At 44.0% G+C, this 21,560-nt stretch overlaps 1 protein-coding gene across 1 annotated transcript in view; it reads right to left on the bottom strand.

Moving 5' to 3' along the window:
- Nucleotides 1–21,560, bottom strand: part of CFAP300 (cilia and flagella associated protein 300) — a 112,058-nt gene that overhangs the window by 52,822 nt on the left and 37,676 nt on the right. The window contains exons 3-4 of the mRNA XM_073582934.1: nt 16,106–16,181; nt 617–783 (exon numbers count right to left, since the gene is read on the bottom strand). Coding sequence (XP_073439035.1) covers nt 617–783; nt 16,106–16,181 — 243 coding nt within the window. The remainder of the gene's footprint in view (nt 1–616; nt 784–16,105; nt 16,182–21,560) is intronic.

Below are 21,560 nucleotides of genomic sequence, written 5' to 3' on the forward strand. Positions count from 1 at the left end.
ATTTACAATTATTTAATCTGTCCAATTACTTTTGGTCCCTTTAAAAAACAGGGTGGCACATGTTAAGGAGCTGAAACTCCTAAACCCTTCATCCAATTTTAATGTGGATACCCTCAAATGAAAGCTGAAAGTCTGAACTTCAACTGCATCTGAATTGTTTTGTTTAAAATTCATTGTGGTAATGTCTAGAACCAAAATTAGAAAAATATTGTCTCTGTCCAAATATATATGGACCTAATTGTAAGTGTTATATTATCACACCAGAGCAGTGTTCACGGCTACACTGCTCGGTACTGCTGTATAATGTCGTCAATGCAGGCATCTAGTAAAATCGTAGCAGATGCTCTCCACCCACTAGCTCAGAGACAACCGAAAATTAGAGATAGAGTCTGCAGAGGAAAAAAGTGTAAAAAATTAAGGATGCAAGTAAAAAAAAATGAAACACACACAGAGGACAGATCATTCTGAAAAGAATGGACTGCTCAAGGCTGTGATAAGTCTATGAGTACATACTTCAAGGATCGATTAGCTGTGGCATGTCCCAGCTATATGAAATAACGATGGTAAGAAAGGAAATGCAAAGTCCTAAAGCTTCTCAGTTCATTGTGGCACTTACCTTACGAAGTTCATCTGAGACAACAAAATCGTCAACATACTCATCCAGGCATTTCGAGATATGTCCACCTTCCTTGACAATATTTTCTTGGAGCAATCGATCAAACAATGACATGCACAGAAGACTGCACGGGATTTTCCTTGCTTCAATTCTCTTAACCTTGGTCTCTGGAAGAACAAGTATCATCCATTAATATCTTAAAATAATCCACATCCATTAACATAAAGGGGTTGGCTGACCTTGGGATACAAGTGTGCAGTCACTATGTGTCTGTAGACTTATGACTCTACACGCTGTGATGAATCTCCGATGTAGGCGGCTAGACCTAGCGACATGTGACCTCAAGTCATACTCCCGGCCACATTCCGACTAGACGTCTCCAGCCTTGCTCAATACATTTGTATTGAAAAAAGGCTGAACATATCTAGTTGGCATGTGACAACATTTATACAAATCGCATAGTTGCGGTCCAGTGCCCGCCAGTGCCCACTCCGAGGATTTACAAGTCAGTCTTGTATCTCAAGGCCAGACAACCCCATTAAAGGGGTTGTGCCATAGACAATTTCCACAGGGTAGATGAAAAAAGTATGATTGCTCTACATCTGGCTGCCGAGACACCCAATGAACAAGGATATTGTGGTGTCCTGTGTGAATGAGCATGTGCGACCACCACATCTATAGATGGTAGATGGAGCAGTGATTGCACATGCTTACTATTGCTCATTAGCACCGGAGGACTTTGGCACCCTTATTTTCATATGTGGGGGTCTCAACAGTCGGACCCCAGCGATCACACATTTATCATCTACCCTCTGTATAGTTAATACATTTTCTTTATAGGACAACACCTTTAGGAACACGCATGGTTTATTCTAACCACCTGTATGTACTATTATTTTACTCACATTACTTTAATATACTCACTTATGTCCCATGACAGGTTATTATTTTACTATTATTTACAGTCATATGTAAAAGTTTGGGCACCCCTATTAATGTTAACCTTTTTTCTTTATAACAATTTTGGTTTTTGCAACAGCTATTTCAGTTTTATATATCTAATAACTGATGGACTCAGTTATATTTCTGGATTCAAATGAGGTTTATTGTACTAACAGAAAATGTGCAATCTGCATTTAAACAAAATTTGACCGGTGCAAAAGTATGGGCACCCTTATCATTTTCTTGATTTGAACACTCCTAACTACTTTTTACTAACTTCCTGAAGCACTAAATTGGTTTTGTAACCTCATTGAGCTTTGAACTTCATAGCCAGGTGTATCAAATCATGAGAAAAGGTATTTAAAGTGGCCACTTGCAAGTAGTTCTCCTATTTGATTCTCCTCTGAAGAGTGGCATCATGGGCTCCTCAAAACAACTCTCAAATGATCTGAAAACAAAGATTATTCAACATAGCTTTTCAGGGGAAGGATACAAAAAGTTGTCTCAGAGATTTAACCTGTCAGTTTCCACTGTGAGGAACATAGCAAGGAAATGGAAGAACACAGGTACAGTTCTTGTTAAGCCCAGAAGTGGCAGGCCAAGAAAAATATCAGAAAGGCAGAGAAGAAGAATGGTGAGAACAGTCAAGGACAATCCACAGACCACCTCCAAAGACCGGCAGCATCATCTTGCTGCAGATGGTGTCACTGTGCATCGGTCAACAATACAGCGCATGCATAACGCCTTTTTGTATGACCAAACAACTCAATCTTTGTTTCATCAGTCCACAGGACCTTCTTCCAAAATGTAACTGGCTTGTTCTAATGTGCTTTTGCATACCTCAGGCGACTCTGTTTGTGGCGTGCTTGCAGAAACGGCTTCTTTCGCATCACTCTCCCATACAGCTTCTCCTTGTGCAAAGTGCGCTGTATTGTTGACCGATGCACAGTGACACCATCTGCAGCAAGATGATGCTGCCGGTCTTTGGAGGTGGTCTGTGGATTGTCCTTGACTGTTCTCACCATTCTTCTTCTCTGCCTTTCTGATATTTTTCTTGGCCTGCCACTTCTGGGCTTAACAAGAACTGTACCTGTGTTCTTCCATTTCCTTACTATGTTCCTCACAGTGGAAACTGACAGGTTAAATCTCTGAGACAACTTTTTGTATCCTTCCCCTGAAAAGCTATGTTGAATAATCTTTGTTTTCAGATCATTTGAGAGTTGTTTTGAGGAGCCCATGATGCCACGCTTCATAGGAGAATCAAATAGGAGAACTACTTGCAAGTGGCCACTTTAAATACCTTTTCTCATGATTTGATACACCTGGCTATGAAGATCAAAGCTCAATGAGGTTACAAAACCAATTTAGTGCTTCAGGAAGTCAGTAAAAAGTAGTTAGGAGTGTTCAAATCAAGAAAATGATAAGGGTGCCCATACTTTTGCACCGGTGAAATTTTGTTTAAATGCAGATTGCACATTTTCTGTTAGTACAATAAACCTCATTTGAATCCAGAAATATAACTGAGTCCATCAGTTATTAGATATATGAAACTGAAATACCTGTTGCAAAAACCAAAATTGTTATAAAGAAAAAAGGTTAACATTAATAGGGGTGCCCAAACTTTTACATATGACTGTATATAGCACCATTGGTTCCATGGTGCTGTACATGAGAAGGGGTTACATACAAATTACAGATATCACTTACAGTAAACAAACTAACAATCACAGACTTATATAGAGGGGAGAGGACCCTGCCCTTGCGGGCTTACATGCTACAGGATGGTGGGGAAGGAGACAGTAGGTTGGGGGGTTGCAGCAGTTCCGGTGTTGGTGAGGCGGTAGCTCCAGTAGTGGTGAGGAGGCAGCGGGATCATTGCAGGCTGTAGGTTTTGTTGAAGAGGTGTATTTTAAGGTTCCGCCTGAAGGATCCGAATTTAGTTGATAGTCGGACATATTGGGGCGGGGAATTCCCCAGGATAGGGGATATTCGGGAGAAGTTTTGGAGGCGGTTGGGTGAGGAGCAAATAAGTGTGGAGGAGAGAAGGAGGTCTTTGGAGGACCGGAGATCACGTGAGGGAAGATATCGGGAGATTAGTTCAGAGATATATGGGGGATACAGGTTATAGATGGCCTAGTAGGTCAGTATTAGTAATTTGAATTGGATACGCTGAGGGAGTGGGAGCCAGTGAAGAGATCTGCAGAGGGGAGAAGCGGAGGAGTAGCGAGAGCGAGGAGATATATGAATTAGTCGGGCGGCAGAGTTAAGGATGGACTAGAGAGGTGCGAGGGTGTTAGCAGGGAGACCACAAAAAAGGATGTTGCAGTAGTCAAGACGGGAGATGATGAGGGCATGCACAAGAATTTTAGTTGAGAGAGGGTTGAGGAAGGGACAGATTCTGGAAATATTTTTGAGCTGGAGGCGACAGGAGGTAGAAAGAGCTTGGATGTGCGGTTTGAAGGACAGAGCAGAGTCAAGGGTTACTCCGAGGCAGCGGACCTCCGGTACAGGGGAAAGCGTGATGTTGTCAATTGTTATAGATAGGTCAGGTAAGGAAGATCTGTGAGATAAGGAAGATTTGATTTCCAGAGGGTTCTGGAAATACAACCACTATGTTGTGAGGAACATTAAATTAAAAGTTGTCTGGCAGGTAAAAAAAAAAAAAAAAAATCAATGGTTCAAAATGGGTAAAAAAAATAACTAAATAAAATAAAAAAAGAGGCAATACCACACCGATACCCTGACGGTCAGATACTTGAGTCCACCACCAGTTCTCATCTATTAATCCTATCTGAACACACGGGAAATGCTAGAAAATACCACTTGGGTAAACCTGGAAACTGGGGTCAGAAGAATCGTGGCCTGGGATCAGTGAGGCATTCTCAGGGGCACTTCACACTAAGGCAAGTTTCACACTAGCGTTTTTTAGCGTTGCGCTTTGTGCGCAATAGAATCGCATACAAAAAATCCATCATGCGTTTTGTAAGCGTTTGCTTTTTTTAGGCGTAAGCGTTTTAACCAGTTTCTAGCCATGTTAACTCTTAAAACGCCTGCGATTTTAAACGCAGGTGTGCGCATGTCCATGCGCACGCCTGCGTTTTCATAGACTGTAATGTGATTTTTTTTTTGCGCATTCCGTGCGCGAGCGTGCGCATGTGTTTTTTTGAGACAGGTCGGACAGACCAAAAATGCAACAGGTTGCGTCCGGCGCGCCTAGGCGCACACTACAAAAAAACGCATGTGTACGAAAAAGCATACGAACGCGTGCATACGCTAGACCATGCACCTCCATGTTAAAGATAGGGGCGCAGGACGCATGCGCATGGACGCGCACAGCGCTAAAAAACGCTAGTGTGAAACCAGCCTAAGCGAGATCGCTGATGAGTCACCGATTTTGTGATGCAACAGTGACCTCGCCAGCGATCTCGTTACATGTGACACTTAGCAGCGACCAGGCCCCCGCTGCGATGTCGCTGATCGTGCTCGAATGTCCTGGACCATTTTTTGATCGCTGGTGTCCCGCTGGCCAGCATGCATCACTGTGTTTGACACCGACGAGCGACCTCGTTAGCGACTCAGAAATCATGGACGCAGGCGGGAGTCGTCAGAATCGCTGCTGTGTGACAAGGTCCCAACGACGGCCGAGATCGTTGCTGCGTTGTTGAGTAGATCTGACTGTTTGATATGTTATTAGCGATCATTTAGCGACGGTGCGTCGCTTAGTGTAACGGTACCCTAAGCCATTGGGTGAATATGGTTCACCCTTTAAGGCTATGTTCACACAGTGCGTTTCTTTTCTGTACTGCTCTCTTGGCAGTAAAGTTTTGCTGCGTTTTTCATGCCGATACAGTTTAGTGCCTGTTGTTCCTGAGCTTTGGGCACCAAAAACGCTGCAAAATGTAATACCTGAGGTTTTTTTTATGCTATTTTGCATTTACTCATTGCTTTCTATGGGTGAAAAAATGCTGCAAAAACACCGCAGTTTTCCAGGAAAAAAACAAAACAATGTGTGAGCTAATACAGTCCACTCTTTATAGATGTACTTTGTCGGATATAGCTTATAATTAGAAGCACTTTTGCATTTTACCGTTTATTGATCTCAGATTCAGTTATTGAGATACTAATACTTTTTTATTTAATGTTATTTTTTTTTAGCGTTTACAGCTCGTTCATAGGAGACCGACCACCACTGCAGCTGACAGGGATTAGGAGGTAACCGAGTACCCTAAAGATCCTTATCGGCTTCAAAACAGCGCTTACAGGCTCAATGGAAAAGATCTTGTAAGCACTGCCTGTGTTTTGCTGTTTAGCAACGATGGCCGGTCTCCAAAGCAGCGAGCAGTAAACAAATGAAAAGTGCCAATATATCTCAACGACGGATAACTATTTTAACAAGCAGTAAATTGCAAAATTGCTTGCATATCCGAGCACCATCTGACTCTTCCAGTTCATGAGGATGGGATTAACCCTTTAAAGGGGTTGCAAATTGGTCGATGCCTAACACCAAGCACTAGTCAGATGTACACTGTATAGTGCCTGTTCTTGGGTACTGCGGCTTCCGTTTACTTCTAGGCCACTACCCAATGAATGAAGCTTTATGGCCGCCTACACTGTCAACATCCATTAATGAGAGCGGATTGCTGGGTGTCAGACCCTGACTAATCGGATACTGATATGCACAGGTCATCAATACATTAGTCTAACAATTAAAGGGATTGTCCAGGACTGTGTTCACACTGTCGCATGTACCCCCGTGTGAATGGAGCAGTAGTGCACATGCGTGACCATGAGTCAATCTACTTTTTTGGGTTTGGGAGTGGCATGATCACCGCTCAACAGAGCAGTGGTCGCACATGCTCACTTCCCTATCACATAGGGACTGTAGGACCCCTTGCACTATGATCGGTAAGGATCCCACCAGTCACCTCCCCAATTACCCCTTTAAACAGTACAGTATGATGTCTATGGGAATTATTTTACCCTTGTGTTCTAACATCTCCAGCTTATCTGAAAGTTTTTTTTTGCTTCTCAAAAAGTGGCAACAAGACGCCTTTTTTCGGACCGCGCGATCTTCGGACTGTTAGGCTATATGCACACGTTTGAGTAAAATTTCTGCAGCTCTCGGCAGGAATAACGTAGCTGTAAAAGTGTGCATTTTTGATGCGCTTTTGAGTGAAGTCAATGGTGAAAAACAAAGGGCAAAAACGCACCGAGAACTGACGCTGCAGATTAATTTCGGCACCAAATCTGCAAGTCAAAAATATTCAACGTGTCCCTGACACGTCAGGTTTCTCATGCATTTTGCTGAAATCAGGTTTTGCTACAAATCTGTGCAGAAAAAAAAAAACGAGACAAAAACGCACCAAATCTGCAATATGAGCGCCCAGCCTTATAGTGGGGACTCCTGGAACTAAGAAGTATTCAAGACAGGACTCAACGTAAAGGGAAAATGGTAAAGATGGATCCCCCCATCCCAACAGGGCCCACCCGATACCTGGACTACCTGGGTCCGATCCTAAAACGCTGAACATGCCGACCCTACAGAACAGTGACAATTTAATGATAGACCCGGGACTGGGCTGATAATCTTTATCTATTGTGTCGGAGAGGATGGGCATGTCCTCGGGGAGAGTTACACACAAGTATAGGGTTTCGTCACAAGGGTGGGGAGAGCGATTGTCAATGTGACTCATCAATCACTAGGAACACAGGATATAGAAGGTGTGGAGCTCGGCTGGGCTATAAACCTGCAGGTAAAAGGGACAGGTACTAACCAGTTTCAGGTCAGCAAATAACACAGAAAAAAAAATCCTCCGAGGTGAGATTCTGTAAAAAAAAAAAAAAAATGTCTGTAAAAATGCATAAAAAAAAAAAAATTACAAAAATTTATATTCAAAACAGTACCAGTCTTGTCTATGGTTTCCATCTAGTATTGGAGATGACCTGCAATACCAGACTAAACCCATAAACCAGGGTGGAGCTGTAATCTAGGGATAAAACCCCAACAGACGTTTTCCCAACCCCTCTAAGAACCAATCATCCTACCATTAACGTAACCGAACACTTTTTGGAAATGTATCTAGTAGGACTCAAGTCTGATTACATTTTTCCCCGACCTCACACATCAAGCGAAAGCATTGCCAGGACCTGCTGATGAATGGGCAATCTATCCATGTGGCCGCGACACTTTTTTGGCCTAAATTGAGCCAGTTTCTATCTATAGAGTCTGCAGAGCTTTGCTCCCCCTCTTCACTTTCAGGTCTTGTGAGTCTTCACCCCTTTCACTACTGTTGATGTTCGTGTCACTGCCTTTAACCCCTTAACTCCCAGAGCTTTTTTCGATTTTTTTGTTTTCGTTTTTCGCTCCCCTTCTTTCCAGAGCCATATTTTTCCGTCAATATGGCCATGTGAGAGCTTATTTTTTGCCGGACGAGTTGTACTTTTGAAAGCCAACATTGGTTTTACCATGTAGCGTATTCGAAAACGGGAAAAAAATTCCAAGTGCGGTGAAATTGCAAAAAAAAAGTGCAATCCCACACTTGTTTTTTGTTTGGCTTTTTTGCTAGGTTCACTAAATGCTAAAACTGCCCTGCCATTATGATTCTCCAGGTCATTACGAGTTCGTAGACACCAAACATGTCTAGGTTCTCTTTTATCTAAGTGTTGAAAAAAAATTCCAACGTTTGCTAGAAAAAAACAAAAACGAAATTGCGCCATTTTCCGATACCCGTAGCGTCTCCATTTTTTGTGATCTCTGGTCAGGTGGGGGCTTATTTTTTGCGCGCCGAGCTGACGTTTTTAATGATACCACTTTTTTGCAGATACGATCTTTTCATCGCCCGTTATTGCATTTTAATGCAATGTCGCAGCGACCAAAAAAAAAAGTAATTCTGGCGTTTTGATTTTTTTTCTCGCTGCGCCGTTTAGCGATCGGGTTAATCCTTTTTTTTATTGATAGATCGGGCGATTCTGAATGCAGCAATACCTAATATGTGTAGGTGTGATTTTTTTAAATTGTTTTATTTTGATTGGGGCGAAAGGGGGACAGCAGGATTTAAAAAGCTAATAGGCACGGGCGGATCACAATTCCACCCGTGCCTATTGCGGGCACACGTGACCTGTTTGTAACAGCTGACATGTCATGGCTTTGAGGTGGGCTCACTGCCGGAGCCCACCTCAAAGCAAGGGATACTGCCAGCTGATGTACTATTACGTCAGCGGTAAGTAAGGGGTTAAGTCCCATCACAGCACTGGATGGCTGATTTAAATAAACCGTAATATAGCTCAACACTGACCCTAGACAAAACAGCCATCTCTCCCGACTCCCTGCACCACATTGCCAAGCACTCCTGTCTTTTCAACAAAAGGATTAGATGGTGAAAATCCAACTGCCCGATCCCCATCATCTCTCAGGTTACAGGCGGGGGGCCCCATACATATTAGTCAGCGGGTCAATACCCAAGTCCTTCTCCTGATCTGTAGTCCCGAGTATGGTCCCATTTAATGTATATGCAGCAATAGGATTACTCCGTCCTAGGTGCATTACTCTACATTTATCTACATTAAATCTCATTCACCCAGTGTTTGCCCATTCAGACATCTTAGGGGGGGTTTCACATTAGCGTTTCAGGGCGCAGCGATGGCCTGCGCACGGCTGCCGCTAAGCCCCTGCCGCGCCTCCTCCGGTAGCTCCGCCTACGGGCGCATGACGCTGCATGCGTCCCCTATCTTTATCACTGGGGACACAGGCCGTGCGCAGTATGCGTTTGGCGGCGCATGCGTCGTTTTGACGGTAGGCCGACCAGCGCCAAACGCAACCTGTTGCAATTTGGTTGCGCTCGGTGCACCGTCAAGAGGACGCATCCTCCGACAAACGCATACTGCGCACGGCCTGCGTCCCCAGTGATAAAGATAGGGGACGCAGGACGCATGCAGCGTCGTGCGCCCGTAGGCGGAGCTACTGGAGGAGGCGCGGCAGGGGGCAGGGCTTAGCGGCGGCTGTGCGCAGGCCGTTGCTGCGCTCTGAAACGCTAATGTGAAACCACCCTATTCAGATCATTTTGCAATATTGTAATGTCAAGGTAAGATTTTAATATTCTACACAGTTTGGAGTCGTCAGCAAAGACTGACACTTTACTCTCAATCTCATCCACAAGGTCATTAACAAAGAGGTTAAAAAGAATCCGTCGTATTATCTACTGATGGAGGTTCTTTCGCTGCATTCATGTACTGATGGCATTTCTGGCGCTGCATTCATGTACTGACGGCGTTTCTGGCGCTGCATTCATGTACTGATGGCATTTCTGGCGCTGCATTCTTGTACTGACGGTGGTTCTGGTGCTGCACTCATGTGCCAACAGTTGTTCTGATCTTGTACACATGTAGCAATCCATAATGTGCTTCATGGCAATGTTAACATGTAAACAAGTAAGAGATTTGAAGTTATGAGGGGGATTTGGCTAATTACGGTTCTAAAAAAACTCAGTTCATGTTAGCATGTGTTCATACTGCTTTTTTTTGGAGAAAAAACGCTCAAAATCCCTATCAAAAATACACAAAATGTGGTGACGATGGCGTATTAATGTACTGATGGTGGTTCTCGTGCTGTACCGTATTCATGCAAGTACCCTTTTAAAACAAAATGCTGCCCTTGGTTCAGTATGGCAATGTGGCCTTTGGACCAAAACTATAATCGTGACTCATGCTGGATGATACATTTGCTATAACTGGCCCATGTTGCCTCATTTTAAGCCACATTATATATTAAAATACACATTTTTTTTTGGCATCTGCAGATGATGAAGCTTGAAAATTACTCAAAGGCCGATCTTCCATCATCTCTTGTCCTGGCAAGTATTTCCAAAAGTACATGTGCTCTGCCCTTTTTAATCTCTTAAAGGGAATGTGTCAGCAAGATTATAATCATCCAAAGTATTTATATGTGCATGTAGCTCTTTCAAAGTCATTTACACGACCAGTCATTTCCTCCGTTACTGAGAAATTAACGTTTAGAATTTATAAGCAAATGAGGCTAAAGAGCTATTAGTAGAGCTGAAGCCTCCATCAGGCCGGCTCTATTCGCACCTCACCGCAGCCTCCTGCTTCACTGACAGTCTCTGTGCTGTGTGGGCTTCAGGCAAGGAGTCACTGGTCAGACGGATAGAGGCGGCACTGGACAGGGAATAGAGCTGGAGTGAGAGAAGCTTCAGATCTACCATAGCTCTTCAGTCTCATTTGCATATAAATTCAATCGCTGATTTCTCAATAACGAAGGAATGGACTGGTCATGTAAGGGTCCTTTCACACTAAATGATGCACCAGCGATCCCGACAACGATACGACCTGGTCAAGATCGCTGGTGCATCGCTACATGATCGCTGGTAACCTGTCAAACAGGCAGACTCACCAGCGATCAGGACCAGCGAGGACGCTGGTATCCAAGGTAAATATCGGGTAACTAAGTGCATGCGTCACTAAGTTACCCGCTGTGTATCTTGGATACCAGCGTGCTTGCGCGAGCACGCTGGTTTCCAAGGTACACAGCGGGTAACTAAGCAACGTGCACGCTTAGTTACCCGATTATTTACCTTGGATACCAGCTCCTAGAGTGTGCTTAGAGAGCTGGGAGCTCGCTGGTCATTGGTCTCCCGCTGCCACACGCAGTGGCACCACAAAATCAGCGATCTCGCTAGCGATCTCACGGTGTGTGACGGGGCCTTAAAGGTGTAGCTTGACTTGTCTTTGAAGAGCTACATGCACATATAAATACTTTTGGAGGGGGGGGGGGGGGGGTGAAATCCTACTGGCAAAATTCCCTTTAGGAATGTCTTTAGGACATTAGGACTTCGCAACATATTTTTCCTGGTGAAACGAAGATGATCTTTTTGTGACATATTGTACTAGTACAACATTTTTCTGGATGTTGGTTACTGTTTTTTGATTTTATTTCTTCATTAAAAAAAATATTTAAGTTACTGAAGGCTTTGAAAAATGATGAAATGATAATGTTTCTCTGCTTGTAAGATAATATCCTTGTTACTTTAATGGATTTTTCTAACATCCTTTATTTTTTCCCCCACGACCCTATAAGGAAAACACAACTTGTACATTTACCAGCAATTTTTCATATTATAAGGCTAGTTTCACACTAGCGTTACTGGGCGCAGTGCAGGACCGCCGCTAAGCCCCGGCCACGCCCCCTCCGGTCAGCTCCTCCTCTGATTGCATGACGCTGCATGCGATCAGCATACCCTATATTTAGCGTTGGGTACGCTGGCCGTGTGCTATGATTTTGCCGGCGCTGCGCCGAGCGCACAAAAATGCAACACAGTGCGTTTGGCACACGTCGGCGCAGTGCCAAAAGGGCGCAAGCACCGGCAAAACTGTACCAGCGCACGACCAGCGTTCCCAAAGCTAAATATAGGTGCTGATCGGCGATCACATGCAGCGTCATGTGATCAGAGGGGCGTGACAGTTCAAGCGATGTAGGCACCTGGGATTGCGTGACATTATGTTATGTGATCCCTGCAGCCAATGAGATTCACTTTCATTTCCTTCTTAAGTAACGAACATTTGGAAAAAAAATCACAACTGCTGCTTTCACTTCTTAAACTTTGGAAGACGTAGCACTTTGGATTATTTTTTATTGTATTTTTTAAGAGGTAAAATGAACTAAAAACAGAACTTCTATCACTGTTTTTTTGTACTTCATGGCTCACTGAATGGGAAAAGTAATAGGGTAATTTGATAGTTTAGGGTCAAACCCGTCATACACATTAGACTGATACCTGTTATATCTATTAGGATTTTATTCACTGATTGGATACCCAAAAAATTATTTTTGACTCCAAAATATGGTACTAAAATTTTTTTTTTTTATTAAACAGTATATTAAAAATATACTTCATTATAAATATAAATCATTTACCAATATATGCCCCCTTAATCGCCACTTTGTGCACTTAGAGGAGAACCAGGGGATTCCACACGCCACAATTAGGCATGGTTACCATATTAATTGCTCGATGCGAATACATTGTGTATAACGTTTGGTGCTCATTTTGGGGGAGTTAGCACGCTGTCATATCTTTATTAACTGTGGCATGCCGTTTTGGCAGCTTTCTATAAGTATTGATAGTTTCAGCGTGCGGTCCTCCTCTAAGTGCACAAAGTGGCCATTAAGGGGGCATATATTGGTAAATGAATTATACCTTGCATTATGGCAATGTTTTGGATAAACCTGTGGCTTTTGTAAGTTCCTCTTTTTTTATGTACTTCTCTCTTGTCATACATGAATTTATATATATTTTGAATACACTGTTTAATAAAGAAAAAATGTTAGTACCATATTTTGGAGTCAAAAATTATTTTTTGGGTATCCAGTCAGTGAATAAGGTTTATATGGTTATGGTGATATGTATATATGGGCAAATTTGTGAATAAATATCCATTAGGATGTGATAATGATCTACAGTATATGGATGAGCTACAAAACACACCCATGGGCGTTTGCTTCAGCCGCATTTCAGGGCCCTGCTGCAAGAGCTCTCAAGCCAATAAATGAAATGTAATGTTATCTGCTGAACAAAGAATCATTTTATAGAAGGATTTGTTGAACTGTTTGCTATTCTTATCTATCCTCCCTTCCCTGTAAATGTCACATGAATTACAGAGTTGTAAATGGTTAATCAGAGAGAGTTATCTATAGATGGAGGGAGGCAAAAGTGAGAACAGAGCTGGAAATGTACTGTGGAAGCCCCTGTACGCTATACCAATGGTAACAGCAAGTTCAGAACAGTACAGGGATAATACACACAGCAACGTCACAGTGCAGGGATAATACACACAGCAACGTCACAGTACAGGGATAATACACACAGCGACGTCACACTACAGGGATAATACACACAGCAACGTCACAGTGCAGGGATAATACACACAGCAACGTCCCAGTACAGGGATAATATACACAGCGACGTCACACTACAGGGATAATACACACAGCAACGTCACACTACAGGGATAATACACACAGCGATGTCACAGTATAGAGATAATACACACAGCGATGTCACAGTATAGAGATAATACACACAGCGATGTCACACTACAGAGATAATACACACAGCGACGTCACACTACAGGGATAATACACACAGCGACGTCACACTACAGGGATAATACACACAGCAACGTCCCAGTACAGGGATAATACACACAGCAACGTCACAGTACAGGGATAATACACACAGCGATGTCACAGTATAGAGATAATACACACAGCAATGTCACAGTATAGAGATAATACACACAGCGATGTCACAGTATAGAGATAATACACACAGCGATGTCACACTACAGAGATAATACACACAGCGACGTCACACTACAGGGATAATACACACAGCGACGTCACACTACAGGGATAATACACACAGCAACGTCACACTACAGGGATAATACACACAGCAACGTCACAGTACAGGGATAATACACACAGCGATGTCACAGTATAGAGATAATACACACAGCGATATCACACTACAGAGATAATACACACAGCAACGTCACACTACAGGGAAAATACACACAGCAACGTCACACTACAGGGATAATACACACAGCAACGTCACACTACAGGGATAATACACACAGCAACGTCACACTACAGGGATAATACACACAGCGATGTCACACTACAGGGATAATACACACAGTGATGTCACACTACAGGGATAATACACACAGCAACATCACACTACAGGGATAATACACACAGCAATGTCACACTACAGGGATAATACACACAGCAATGTCACACTACAGGGATAATACACACAGCAATGTCACACTACAGGGATAATACACACAGCGATGTCACACTACAGGGATAATACACACAGCGATGTCACACTACAGGGATAATACACACAGCGACGTCACACTACAGGGATAATACACACAGCGACGTCACACTACAGGGATAATACACACAGCGATGTCACAGTATAGAGATAATACACACAGCGATGTCACAGTATAGAGATAATACACACAGCGATGTCACACTACAGAGATAATACACACAGCGATGTCACACTACAGGGATAATACACACAGCGATGTCACACTACAGGGATAATACACACAGCGACGTCACACTACAGGGATAATACACACAGTAACGTCACAGTACAGGAATAATACACACAGCGATGTCACAGTATAGAGATAATACACACAGCGATGTCACACTACAGAGATAATACACACAGCGATGTCACACTACAGATATAATACACACAGCGATGTCACACTACAGGGATAATACACACAGCGATGTCACACTACAGGGATAATACACAGCGATGTCACACTACAGGGATAATACACACAGCGACGTCACACTACAGGGATAATATACACAGCGACGTCACAGTATAGAGATAATACACACAGCGATGTCACACTACAGATATAATACACACAGCGATGTCACACTACAGGGATAATACACACAGCGATGTCACACTACAGATATAATACACACAGCGATGTCACACTACAGGGATAATACACACAGCGATGTCACACTACAGGGATAATACACACAGCGATGTCACACTACAGGGATAATACACACAGTGATGTCACACTACAGGGATAATACACACAGCAACATCACACTACAGGGATAATACACACAGCAATGTCACACTACAGGGATAATACACACAGCAATGTCACACTACAGGGATAATACACACAGCAATGTCACACTACAGGGATAATACACACAGCGATGTCACACTACAGGGATAATACACACAGCGACGTCACAATACAGGGATAATACACTCGGTGACAACACAGTACAGGGATAATGCACACAGTGATGCCACAGTACAGGGACAATACACAGTGATGTCATAGTACAGGGATAACACACAGTGACGACACAGTACAGGGATAATACACACAGTGACGACACAGTACAGGGATAATACACACAGTGACGACACAGTACAGGGATAATACACAGTGACGACACAGTACAGGGATAATATACATAGTGATGTCACAGTACAGGTATCATACACAAGATGACATCATAGCATGGGAATAATGCACATGGAAATGTCACCATGCAGTTAGTAACCCAATGGTTGAAAAATTGCAATTTTCCAAACTTTAATTTTTCTGCCTGTAAGACAATGTCCATGTTATGTTAACATATGATTTCTTTTTTTACCCCTCAAAACATCCCCTGTTTTGGCTGATTCACAAACAAATTATCCATGCAAATGATTTATATCTGTAGCGAAGCGGATTATTACAAAATATCGGCATCCATTCAATGTTCAAGCCATCAGAATCACAGATGAATCACCAAAACATGGCATACATATTATATATACAGTATATATTCTAATATTTTTCAACTCTTTCCAAATGGTAAAAACGCTGCATCTGTCTCCAAGTTCATGAACACTGATTATATACCCAACAATGCCACTTTGCTTAAAATTTGTATTATGATAAGTTTACCTAGCAGCGTCCATTGTCCTGATGAGCCAGAGATGAATTTCAGGTGTAAGGTCACATTGGGGTCTTGGAAGAAGGCCTGCGAACAATAATGAATATGGATGAGCTTTCTTTAGGTGAATGCTCTATCAGAGATGCATTATATTTAATCCAGTTCTGTAAAATTCCAAAACTTGAATTTGTCCCTTTAAGAAGCGAAGCTCAATATATTCCGCAAATGGATCACAGTCATATATCGGCCCCTTCTACTACAGCTGGCAAGTTAAAGGTGGCACATGAAAATGTGCCAAAATGGCAATCACAGCAGACATATGAACAGGAAAATATGCGACAAATTTATTAAGAGGCCAATTTGTTGGGTTTGCTGAAAGCATCTTCCCCCTTATAGGTCTTACGAAGAAGAAGCTAATTGGAGCGGCGCATCGGAAATATGGAAAGGTCATTATCATACGTTATGTCTGCTGGACACAAAGGGACTGACGCCGGCATCTGATAAAGTCATTTACAAGAAATATCTGCCACTAATGACATCCACAGATCTGGGGATTAGTATCGCTGCCGTACAATTTCATCTCGCCTTCGCGCTGACATGTCCGACAGTAGCAGAATGGCGCAATGGAAAACTCAACCCGGCCTCCACATGAGTGAAGCATTAGCAGCACTGAATAATTAAAAAGTGTCTGCTTTTCTTTGGAGGGTGGTGTGTTATTCTGTAGACTATATAGGAGCTGAAGTCATCTCATTTTCGATAGTGGGCCGGGAATGTACAGTGGATCTGTCACCAGGATATGCTCTCTATCAATAGTGGGCCGGGAATGTAGAGTGGATCTGTCACCAGGGTATGCTCGCTATCAATAGTGGGCCGGGAATGTACAGTGGATCTGTCACCAGGGTATGCTCTCTATCAATAGTGGGCCGGGAATGTACAGTGGATCTGTCACCAGGGTATGCTCTCTATCAATAGTGGGCCGGGAATGTACAGTGGATCTGTCACCAGGATATGCTCTCTATCAATAGTGGGCCGGGAATGTACAGTGGATCTGTCACCAGGGTATGCTCTCTATCAATAGTGGGCCGGGAATGTACAGTGGATCTGTCACCAGGGTATGCTCGCTATCAATAGTGGGCCGGGAATGTACAGTGGATCTGTCACCAGGGTATGCTCTCTATCAATAGTGGGCCGGGAATGTACAGTGGATCTGTCACCAGGGTATGCTCTCTATCAATAGTGGGCCGGGAATGTACAGTGGATCTGTCACCAGGGTATGCTCTCTATCAATAGTGGGCCGGGAATGTACAGTGGATCTGTCACCATGGTATGCTCGCTATCAATAGTGGGCCGGGAATGTACAGTGGATCTGTCACCAGGGTAGGCTCGCTATCAATAGTGGGCCGGGAATGTACCGTGGATCTGTCACCAGGGTATGCTCGCTATCAATAGTGGGCCGGGAATGTACAGTGGATCTGTCACCAGGGTATGCTCTCTATTAATAGTGGGCCGGGAATGTACAGTGGATCTGTCACCAGGGTATGCTCTCTATTAATAGTGGGCCGGGAATGTACAGTGGATCTGTCACCAGGGTATGCTCTCTATTAATAGTGGGCCGGGAATGTACAGTGGATCTGTCACCAGGATACGCTCTCTATTAATAGTGGGCCGGGAATGTACAGTGGATCTGTCACCAGGGTATGCTCTCTATTAATAGTGGGCTGGGAATGCACAGTGGATCTGTCACCAGGGTATGCTCGCTATCAATAGTGGGCCGGGAATGTACAGTGGATCTGTCACCAGGGTATGCTCTCTATTAATAGTGGGCCGGGAATGTACAGTGGATCTGTCACCAGGGTATGCTCTCTATTAATAGTGGGCCGGGAATGTACAGTGGATCTGTCACCAGGATACGCTCTCTATTAATAGTGGGCCGGGAATGTACAGTGGATCTGTCACCAGGGTATGCTCTCTATTAATAGTGGGCTGGGAATGCACAGTGGATCTGTCACCAGGGTATGCTCGCTATCAATAGTGGGTCGGGAATGTACAGTGGATCTGTCACCAGGGTATGCTCTCTATTAATAGTGGGCCGGGAATGCACAGTGGATCTGTCACCAAGGTATGCTCTCTATCAATAGTGGGCCGGGAATGTACAGTTGATGTGTCACCAGGGTATGCTCTCTATTAATAGTGGGCCGGGAATGTACAGTGGATCTGTCACCAGGGTATGTTCTCTATCAATAGTGGGCCGGGAATATAAATTGGATCTGTCACTAGGGTATGCTCTCTATTAATAGTGGGCCGGGAATGTAGAGTGGATCTGTCACCAGGGTATGCTCTCTATCAATAGTGGGCTGGGAATGTACAGTGGATCTGTCACCAGGGTATGCTCGCTATCAATAGTGGGCCGGGAATGTACAGTGGATCTGTCACCAGGGTATGCTGTCTATCAATAGTGGGCTGGGAATGTACAGTGGATCTGTCACCAGGGTATGCTCGCTATCAATAGTGGGCTGGGAATGTACAGTGGATCTGTCAACAGGGTATAATAATAATAATAATAATAATAATAATAATAATTTTTATTTATATAGCGCCAACATATTCCGCAGCACTTTACAATTAAGCGGGGACATGTACAGACAATAAATTCAATACAAGTTAAGACAATTCAAACAGTGACATTAGGAGTGAGGTCCCTGCTCGCAAGCTTATAATCTACAAGGAAATGGGGGGACACAGTAGGTGAGAAATGCTTGTTAATTCAGGTCTGGCAATTATAATAGGGATTTTCATATAAAGCTGCATGATCCGGTCATCAGCCCGTGTGTTTAAGTGCAATAGACAAGTATCAAGTGCAGTTATCATGTGCATGAAGGGTGTGGAGACAGATGAATAGTAGGGTGCAGATTCAGAATAATATTTGGAAGGAGGGAACAGGGCAAAGTTAGCTTGCTGAGTAGTTGATGTGGTAGGCTTGTTTGAAGAGATGGGTTTTCAAAGCGCGCTTGAATAGGTCAGGGCTAGGTATCAGTCTGATCGTCTGGGGAAGTGCATTCCAGAGAGCTGGAGCAGCACGAGAGAAGTCTTGGAGACGGAGGTGCGAGGTTCGGATTACGGGGGATGTTAGTCTTAGGTAATTTGTAGAACGGAGGGCACGTGTAGGGCGATAGACAGAGATGAGAGAGGAGATATAAGGCGGTGCAGAACAGTGGAGAGCTTTGTGGGTGAGAGAGATGAGTTTATACTGGACCCTGTAGCAAATAGGTAGCCAGTGTAATGACTGGCACAAGATGGAGGCATCAGTGAAGCGGCTGGACAGAAATATGACCCTGGCTGCCGCATTCAAGATGGATTGGAGAGGAGAAAGTTTGGTAAGAGGGAGACCGATCAGAAGAGAGTTGCAGTAGTCCAGACGAGAATGAATAAGAGCGACAGTAAGAGTCTTAGCAGTTTCAAAGGTGAGAAAAGGTCGGATTCTGGAGATGTTTTTAAGATGCAGGTGACAAGAGTGACTGAGTGATCGGATGTACGGAGTAAAGGAAAGTTCAGTGTCGAATATGACCCCAAGAGAGCGGGCATGCTGCTTGGGAGTTATGGTTGAACCCTCCAGGGTTATTTCGATGTTAGGTAGAGTGAGGTTAGTAGAGGGGAGAAACACAAGAAGTTCAGTTTTAGAGAGATTTAGTTTCAGATAGCGGGAGGACATGATGCTAGAGACAGCAGACAGACAATCCTTGGTATTTTGAATTAGGGTAGGGGTGATGTAAGGGGAAGAAGTGTATAATTGGGTGTCATCAGCATAGAGATGATACTGGAACCCAAATCTGCTGATTGTTTGTCCAATAGGGGCAGTGTATAAAGAGAAGAGGAGGGGGCCTAGGACTGAGCCCTGCGGGACCCCGATAGTAAGGGGATGAGAAGAGGAAGAGGAGCCGGAAAAAGATACAGTGAAGGAGCGGTCAGAGAGGTAGGAGGAGAACCAGGAGAGGGCTGTGTCCTTGAGGCCTATAGAGCGGAGCATAGTGAGGAGGAGCTGGTGATCCACAGTGTCAAATGCGGCAGAGAGATCCAGGAGAATCAGCAGGGAGCAATGACCTTTCGATTTAGCTGTTATTAAATCATTAGAGACTTTAGTGAGGGCAGTTTCAGTAGAGTGTAAAGAGCGGAAACCAGATTGTAAGGGGTCGAGAAGAGAGTTATCCGAGAGATAGCGGATTAGACGGGAGTGGACCAGGCGTTCCAGGAGTTTAGAGATGAAGGGAAGGTTAGAGACAGGTCTGTAGTTAGCAGTGCAGTTCTGGTCCAGGGATGGCTTTTTAAGTAAAGGGTTTATGATGGCATGTTTAAATGAGGAGGGAAATATACCTGAAGAAAGAGAGAGGTTAAATATTTTAGTCAGGTGAGTGGTGACCACTGGTGAGAGAGACTGCAGGAGCTGTGAAGGAATAGGGTCACTGTTGCAGGTTGTAGGCCGAGCAGAAGCGAGGAGCTTGGAAACTTCTTCTTCTGAAACAGGCTCAAAGATGTCTAGTGAGCTTGAGGTGCGGCAGGGAAGGGGATCCAGGCACTGAGGAGATAGGGCTGAGATATCCTGATGGATGTGGTTGATTTTTTCTAGGAAATAAGTGGCCAGATCCTCACCGCTGAGGTTGGTGATGGGGGCCTGTACTTTAGGTTTCAGGAGGGAGTTTAAGGTTTCAAAAAGTCGTCTTGGGTTGTTGGATAGTGAGGTGATGAGGGTGGTGAAGTAGGATTGTTTGGCCAGATGAAGGGCAGAGTTATAGGTTTTGAGCATGAACTTATAGTGGATGAAGTCTTCTGCTACGAGAGATTTTCTCCACTGCCGCTCTGCACACCTCGAGCAGCGCTGAAGAAAGCGTGTTTGCGTTGTGTGCCAGGGCTGCCGTTGTCTGTGTCGGGTCTTTCTGCGTATAGAAGGTGCTGCTTCATCTAGGGCATTCTTCAGTGTATTATTGAAGTGTGACAATGCTATGTCTGGACAGGAGAGGGTATGCTCTCTATCAATAGTGGGCCGGGAATGTACAGTGGATCTGTCACCAGGGTATGCTCTCTATCAATAGTGGGCTGGGAATGTACAGTGGATCTGTCACCAGGGTATGCTCGCTATCAATAGTGGGCTGGGAATGTACAGTGGATCGGTGACCAGGGTATGCTCTCTATCAATAGTGGGCCGGGATTGTACATTGGATCTGTCAACAGGGTATGCTATCAATAGTGGGCCGGGAATGTACAGTGGATCTGCCATCAGGGAATGCTCTCTATTAATAGTGGGCCAGGAATGTACATTGGATCTGTCACCCGGGTATGCTCTCTATCAATAGTGGGCCGGGAATGTACAGTGGATCTGTCACCAGGGTATGCTCGCTATCAATAGTGGGCCGGGAATGTACAGTGGATCTGTCACCAGGGTATGTTCTCTATCAATAGTGGGCCGGGAATATA

Source organism: Dendrobates tinctorius, unplaced genomic scaffold, assembly GCF_039654945.1.
Source record: "Dendrobates tinctorius isolate UK_male_01 unplaced genomic scaffold, ASM3965494v1 ptg000075l, whole genome shotgun sequence".
NCBI classification, from domain to species: domain Eukaryota; kingdom Metazoa; phylum Chordata; class Amphibia; order Anura; family Dendrobatidae; genus Dendrobates; species Dendrobates tinctorius.